We start from the raw sequence: 7941 nt of genomic DNA, 5'->3' as shown, positions 1-7941 counted from the left end.
AAAAAGTAAGTCATCCTCTTCGATAGTCAAGGTAAAGGCTTTGTGTAAAATCATGCATATAAAAAGTCGCATTGAGAAACCCGTTGTTGTATCGTGAAATATCGCACGGTAAATGCGAAATGTAAAATATACATATATCAAAAAAAGTAGCACATAAAGTTATACCGGGATGTATAACTCATTTTCGGCATAGTCGAGTGAATTACGCGCATATCTGGTAATACACATTATGTTAAACAGTTAAACCATTTGCTTTCGGATGAACGGGCCTACATCATTATGTAATCCGGAATAAATGTTTTTTTTTACCAACTTCCACGCATAATCGTAATCATCTTGGCTACTATAGTAGTCATCCGTATACCTAAAAGATAAAATATAATTTAATATTTAATATATATATATATAATTATGTAATATAATTAATTAAAATCTAAATCACATTCGCTCGTAATTGTGGCTTATTTCAAAATTTATGCTACTTGGCATGGAATGAGTGCTACGTTACTCGCGGTATTTCTAGCGAAGATAATACTGATAATGATAATGTGTAATGAGTTGAAAAAATTTACTCGCAGTAATAAGTCCAAACAGTTGGAAAAAAAAATTTACTTAATGTTCGACAAATGCAATGTGTTTGAAGCATTAAAATGTGCCGGGAAAGTGAAACTTTATGCCGAGCAGCTTCGATTTCGCATCATCGTATACCTTGTAGTTTAGCATAGTGTTGTATAGTAATGGCTATAGTGTCTATGTAGTAGAACGATATTCTCCGCAAGAATGTCATTCTCGATGAGACGACAAATCATCGTGGCGTGATGCACGTATCCTCTCGTGTCACTTCACGTGAGTCGCCGTTAAAAATCGTTTATCGACTACAACGTATTTATATAATACATTAAAAATTGACACATATTTCTGTTACAATCGATCTCATTCGCTTTCTCTCCCCTGACACGAGCAATCGATCGTCGGGAATGGTCTTGGATCCTAAAGAGAGAAACATTTGTGAGAGACACTTGTATCGATAGCGAACAGATGTATTCAACGAGTTTGAATTTTGCAGAAAATTACAATTGTATTCTTTTTTTTTTAATGTAATATACATTATAGAGCGAATATAGAAATTTAATATAATTTAAAGATATATAATGGAAAATGTGATTACAGCGATACAAGAGTTCTATGGAGATGCCTTAGATCATCATCTGCAAAATAAAACACGTTAGGCTTCATCTCGCGTTATACGATACACTGTCTATCATTATAATGCTTGCATAATCATAATAGTATATCGTTCTTTTGTTATCATATTATTAGTCCGTAATAGTACCAATGAAAATTCGATAATGGCAACTCAAGCAACAATAATAAGTTCGTGTTAAGTACTTAACAATTATACTTGTAGTGACGATTCGTGCAGCGCGAGCGAACTATACTAGATACGTAATGTTAAAACGAATCTTTGTAAAATAGCACCTTTCCATCCCGGCCGGGGTCCTCGCGACATGTCATGTCGTGACCCGGTGCTTTTATTGATCTCATTAACCGTTGGCCTGATTCGATCGAGTCTCGTGCATCCGCCTCGATATACACGCAAGTATCACGAGCTCTTGCTCGATCCTTCAAGTGCACAAATATTGATCGTTATATAATACTAAAAATAAAATTTTCATCTCGGATTTGAATAATTAAATTATAAGCTTCAAACAAGTATTGACACAAAATAAAATTAAGATTATAGATAAACTTGAATAATTAAAATTGCAGTAAATTCTACAAAAATTAAGATTGAAATTAATTTTAAAGACAGTAATAATAATTAATAACCAATAGTTAATGAGACACAATAAAGAGTCACGTTTAAAACGAGAATTACCGGAACAGTACAGACCGGAACGATATAATTGCAGTCTTAAACTTTGCTGAATTGTAATTTCTTTTCTTTTTTTTTTAGTCACGGCGGTCAGTGCGGAAAGAGCGCAAAAGAGATGGACGTCACATCGCGCCGTGAATTCGTTTCTACTTTCAGTCTTTCTCCGCGAGCCAATCTACGATTCTAGCACCATTTTGCAGCTTTCCCCGTTCGTCGTCAACAATCGACGTAAACGGGCGATCTAACGATAGTCATCGAATCGACGTAATGTAACACTTGGACGTTTACATAGCTAATACAAGATCTCGTTAGAATTCAAAGATTACATTAAATTATCGACGTTAAATTATCGCATGCAATAATCTATACGATTCCTAACGTCTAAGGGAGGAAGTCTTGTCGATGCTGATTTGGGAAACAATCCATTCCGAAATTCGTTCTTGCTGAATACACTTCATTTTTCTATATGATTTCTATCGATATCAATTTCATATATTCATATATTCAATTTCATAAATTATTTTTAATCTGTTTCTAGCTTATCTTTTAAATTGCTTTTTTCATGAAATTATGAATAATTCTCAATTTTTCTTGAAGTTAGGTTTAATTTTCACTTGATTGCAATTCTTTGTTTGTCTGCCAAGTTCAGCACTTGTGTACAAGTCTCCCTGTAAATTCTAATATATCTAGATCGCAGTATTGACAAAACGAGGACGTATAAAGGACAGGCGAGTCCCAGATTTCTGTTTCCGCAGGTCCGTTGCTCTTTGTTCTTTGAGAGCGTTTTCGCTAGTTAGTCGCGTCCGGATTTGAAGACGGCGAGGATGCCGGGCTCTGCACCAGGTCGACATCAGTAGTGTCTCTCGAGGAGGCCAACAGCGAAGGAGTTATCAGCATGCCGCGCGGACTGAAGGTGTCGCAATAGAGGTTCTCCTTTTTGTGTACTCGTCGTACGTGGCTGCGTAGATTGTCGCGACGTGCGCTGCGATAGGCACAGTGCGGGCACAAATGTGGCTTCTCACCCGTGTGCATGCGACGATGCTGTATCAGCTGTAAAGTATCAGAAATATACGGCGTACAATTAACATTGTCAATTTTCTTAATTTTTATCTTCATATATATATATATATATATATACCTACTCTAAATTTTTTAAAATGGAATCTCACTTGAAAGAATAAAAAGTTGAATTAGTCTTGAAAAAAAATGATTCCATTTTCAATCTCTAATGCCCGTATTCAGACCTTGTACTTATGGCTTCCTTAAATTTATCTTTAGATGCTCAGTAGCCAATGAAATAATTCGTAGAGTATCTAAAGATAAATTTAAAAAAGCCTTAAACATAAGGCCCGACTATGAATACGAGTATAAAAGTGAGATTCATTCTAAAAGTTTTAGAGAAGAGAGATATGTACAATCGAGATCTTTATGATAAAAACAAATAATCTTTCAAAAATACCTTCTTCAATTGCACCGTGCGGAAGATGCAAATATCGCAGCAGAAATATCGATCATCGCGATGCCTTCGCATGTGTCTACTGAGATCAACCTCGGATGATCGGTCGGCACCGCAAACGGCGCAGCTCACCCTAGTCTCCGGCGCGGAGCCTCTCGCGTGCGCTCGTAAATGTCTTTGAAATGCCTTCTCGATCGTGCATGCATACGAGCACAGTGAGCACCGATATTCCTCCCTCTCGTACCTGAGAACATTCCGAAACAATAGCTGACAAAAAACGTGACAATAAAAAAAAAAAGAATATTTTCCTTTTTTATTCCATTTATTATCTGATAAAAGTTTTATAAAAAAAAAAATAAAAGATTTGAGGAATCTTTATTTTTGATAGAACACAGATATAATTAGATATAATTATAATTATAAGTTATATAAAATTGTTCGAGTACCTATACCTGACGCGTTGCAAGGCCAGCGAACGTTTCTTCCCCGTAGGCGTCATTCCTTGAGCTACATGTGCCGCTACGTGGGTTTCCATCTCGCACCTACTAGTCGTCGTGAAGTCACAACCCGTGGACGGACACCTCTTGGTTTCCCCGGTCTCCGTGCCGGACAGAGCGGGATGGCAATCAGCTATGTGTTTCCTTAGAGCCGGTCTCGTCGGTGCCACCACGTCGCAGGAGCCGCACGAGTAGCCACGATGAATGCTGTTTACGTTTGGACTGCTACCTCTCGATCTTAAACCACGTAATATTGTCAACATTGACACAATAATGATGACAATGTCTGATAATGTCCCACAATGATTTCTATTACGTTTAATCGGGTTTAATTATAATCATAGCTGTTCTTCGGAAGAATAAAATAACTGTGATTGGCCAATTTCATAATTACGGATATTATTAAACTCGATTAAAGAAACCGTGTAAATGTAATCAATTTCGTAATCTTAATATCTATAGTAAATTTTATGAATTTTAAGTTGTTTCTTTCTTAAAGAAAATGGTCTTTAAGAAAGACAAAGTATTATAATTATGGCTTGATGTGCTAAATTCTACGTACTTTTCAGTATAGGATGAATGCTCGCTCTCGGAATCACTGTCGGAAGGAATATTGGGAACTTCCGTTGCTTCTAAAGCTGCAGTGGCGGCAGATAGTCTACCCAGCATCGCTGTGTAAGCACCCAGTACCCAACCGTTCAAAACAGGTGTCACCGTTCCTTCCTATAATATTAATGGTAAAATAAAAATTAAATAAAGTTCGTGTAAACTTAAGCAATTAAAAAATAAAATCAATAAACTATATATATATGAAGCTAATAAACGACATATCAATTTAATTAAAGTTAATAGTATAACAATCAGACGATTGACTTACAATTAGTTGTCTTCAGACATTTTTACAATGTAAAAATAAAATCGATTGGACTACACCATAAAACTATGAGATTAATTCGAATTAATAATTAAGTATAATAAAAAATCGAATTACACATTTTGTCAATCGAATAATTTAAAAATATTTAAGAGGCCACGTTATAAAGTTAACTGTGTTATAATAAGTATAAAAATGTTCGGCTTCAAATAAAGAGAAAAAAGAAAGAAAAATATGATTGTCCATTATTGATTTTATTGTAGTTGATTAATGATAAAATATTAATAGATAGAATATTAATATAATATCAACTAAAAAATCCGTGTATAATTATATTATGTTAAAAAATCATCAATGAACCGGTTTCAGGTACGTGCCAAGTAATTAAATTCATCGAAAAATATATAACACAAACCGACCTTATCGAGGGCCAGGCATGACATCGGATCAGGAAGCTTTGTGATTGATAGATTGTTGTTTGCCGATTGATGTGAACTGTTCGTGCTACCAGTATCGCTCTCGTCACCGACATCTTCGTTGTCATTATTTTCGTTTGGCACACAAGTCTGATTGATATATGTAAAACATAAGATACCCTGTGTTTGTATTTATAATTAAAAGTTTTAAGTTATATCTCTATACTTTGACAAGAGATTTTACAATAGTTCAAAATCATTTATCAATATTTTGAAATTATAAATTATTTTTATATTACATAATACTTCTTTTTTTGTCCAGTAGAGATAAAAAAAAATTAATTTAAAGATTATTAGCTATTTAAGAGATATCAATTTAATATTGTGTTATACAATAATGAGATGGTCTTACCTGATTTTCGTTTTGATCAGCCTTTTCGATGTTACCTTCGTTGTCGTCGCGCTGCTGAGGATCTTCATCTTCGCCGTTCGTACTCTTCTCCCCATCCTCAGCGTCTTCGGCATTGGTGGACGCGACCGAGGCTGGTTTCGTGACCAGTTCCATCGGGACGTAAGGTGGCCCCGCCGCCGTTAACGGCAGTGGCAGCATGTCGGGCCGGTGCAGTGCGCTCAGGGCGAACGCGGCCCTTGGCAGGATCTGCGTCGCGCCGGAAGGCAGAATCGGATGCCTTCGGGCGAGACGCGGGTCACCCCAAAGTTCACCCGCGACGTGAAGACTCCAGATCCCATATTCCATCTAGAATGTGCGTTACGATCATTCGTTGATGGGATCCACGAAATCGGTTCAACGGAAAATTGCATCTAAATCCGATTGCAGTGAGTAAAAAAAGTATTCGCACACAAACACGTACATACATTGCTTTGAGAATTGAGATAATATGACGATATGAAAAAGAATGTTATTATATAAAGTTGCTTTAGCTAATACGCACATAAAAAAACATGTTTTATGATAAAAGTAATATATTTTTTTTCGGATAGAATAACTCCCAAAAAAGATGAGATGTGCAAATACTATTTTTATTCACTATACATTGTATAAATGTATATCTTTTCGACAAAATTAACTGCTACATCGAGAGTTTGTGATTAAAATGAAATAAATTCATCTTTTGAGGTTCAGTTTTTTAGATATATATAATCTGTTATAGAAAATATAAATCTGATATCTAAGTCTTCAATTTTTTCCCTAGTACTTGGTATATTTATGAAATCGGTAATATCAGCTATCACGTGCAGACGATTCGAATATAAAATTAGAAATATATCCTGAACCTAATAAAGATTGAATCACTTGGAAATGGTGCTCGAGTACTCATTATGTTTGTATGGATTGCACGGTATAAAAAGGGTGAAGGGTAGGGAGCGAGAAGAGAGAGAGAGATTAGTGGTGGCCCTCGAATCAATACTTACGTGCAATTTTCAAGCGAGCCGAGTATTTGTTACTTATATATAAAATCATTTTATTTATACCTAATGTTTTTTATCAAATCGCGTGCATTTAATTAAATCGTTAAGAAATGTTTAAACGTGTACAAATCAATGTGCATCAATTAAGCCTATTTGCAAATAATGTATGATGATCACTTTGTCAAGTGATCTCTTTAAATCAAGTGATTTCTTTAAATAATAAATGTGTTTTTCGTATTTTTTAGTTATTCTGTCGAGTATCACCGTAAAGGATACATCAAGAAATACGTCAAGAGGAGTTGGATAATAGAGTATTGGCAGTAATTCGGTCTCGAGTTACGAGGTCAAACGTTTCGAAGCGTGCTCGAAAATGGAGATAACGATGCGAGAGAAAAGTGTCATGCGAAAGATTATCTTTCTAAATTCTCTTCCTCCTCAAGAAACTCAATTTCCTTCTCTTAGCACCCTTCCGAAAATGATCTTTGAACGCGAGTCGGAATGTTCTGTATCGGCTCTTCTCGTTCTAAAATATTTCATATCGTTCTTTGTGTCGCGATTGAGATGCTATAATTACATTTTCGCAAAGTTGTTTCCATGCGGATCCATTCCACTCAAATCGTCAGAAAATAACTCAACGTTTCATCTCTATTTCTTCAAATATGAAACTCACGGATTTATATGTTCTTCAGCGATTTATATCTTCTTCGTGGATCGTTTTATTCATAATTGTCAAAAGCTCTGTCTATCCTGATAAAACGAGGGCAAAGATAAAGCTCTTACATATCGGTTGGAAGAAGGAAGATTTCACGTAAAAGGAGTATCTGAAGTATCGAAGTAGCTGATGTTACGAAATAGGAAACTCTTTTACGATATTTCGTCTCCTTTCAATTTCGAATTAGGCAAACGAAGACATCTAGTCCTAGACATCACGTGTGTTCACCAGAAATTTAGTGATTAGAACCATCTAGATCCCTTTAGATCAGATCAAAATATTAAATATGATCAAAATAATAAATTCTGACAGGAAATCGACTCCGTCCATTCTATCCTCAATCCCTATCTATCCTGTGAGCGACTTTTGTATTGTTCATAAATTAATTTTCTCCATATTAAAATCTTTTTACATGTACATAATATAGCATCTCGAAAATGCAGTAATAAAATAGATGACTCTGATCCGTTAATATAATTTTTCAGTCATTCAAAAAATGGAGAAGAAGGTGAAGGTGAAAGCTGAAATGAGTCTCAAGTGCCGTGATGCCGTAAGACGTAACAGATTGGCAAAAAAGATCACGTCTCACAAAAGAGGAGGACGGTCGTGCGAAAATCGCAAGGAGGTTCCCCCTTCTCTTGGATAGGAGGGGCGCCCCTATGGTGGCCTACCGCAACAA

At 35.7% G+C, this 7941-nt stretch overlaps 1 protein-coding gene across 1 annotated transcript; it reads right to left on the bottom strand.

Annotated features, from left to right (window-relative positions):
- Positions 1–2665: 2665 nt before the first annotated feature.
- On the bottom strand, positions 2666–5876 carry LOC105620187 (zinc finger protein Xfin-like). The gene is made up of 6 exons (XM_012201692.1): positions 5532–5876; positions 5123–5269; positions 4392–4552; positions 3779–4066; positions 3336–3576; positions 2666–2926 (listed from the first exon to the last, which is right to left on the bottom strand). The coding sequence occupies exons 1-6, from the start codon at positions 5874–5876 to the stop codon at positions 2666–2668; spliced, it is 1443 nt and encodes a 480-aa protein (XP_012057082.1).
- Positions 5877–7941: the final 2065 nt, after the last annotated feature.

This window comes from Atta cephalotes (genome assembly GCF_000143395.1).
Source record: "Atta cephalotes unplaced genomic scaffold scaffold00025, whole genome shotgun sequence".
Classification (NCBI taxonomy): domain Eukaryota; kingdom Metazoa; phylum Arthropoda; class Insecta; order Hymenoptera; family Formicidae; genus Atta; species Atta cephalotes.
Note: the sequence above shows the minus strand (reverse complement) of the source record. Positions and strands in the feature narration are given on the sequence as shown.

Coding starts and splice junctions, on each gene's coding strand:
- LOC105620187 (XM_012201692.1), bottom strand. CDS start 5,876: ATGGAATATGGGATCTGGAGTCTTCACGTCGCGGGTGAACTTTGGGGT. Junction 4,553..5,122: donor CATGCCTGGCCCTCGATAAG/GTCGGTTTGTGT, acceptor TTAATATTATAG/GAAGGAACGGTGACACCTGT. Junction 3,577..3,778: donor TTGCAACGCGTCAGGTATAG/GTACTCGAACAA, acceptor GAATGTTCTCAG/GTACGAGAGGGAGGAATATC.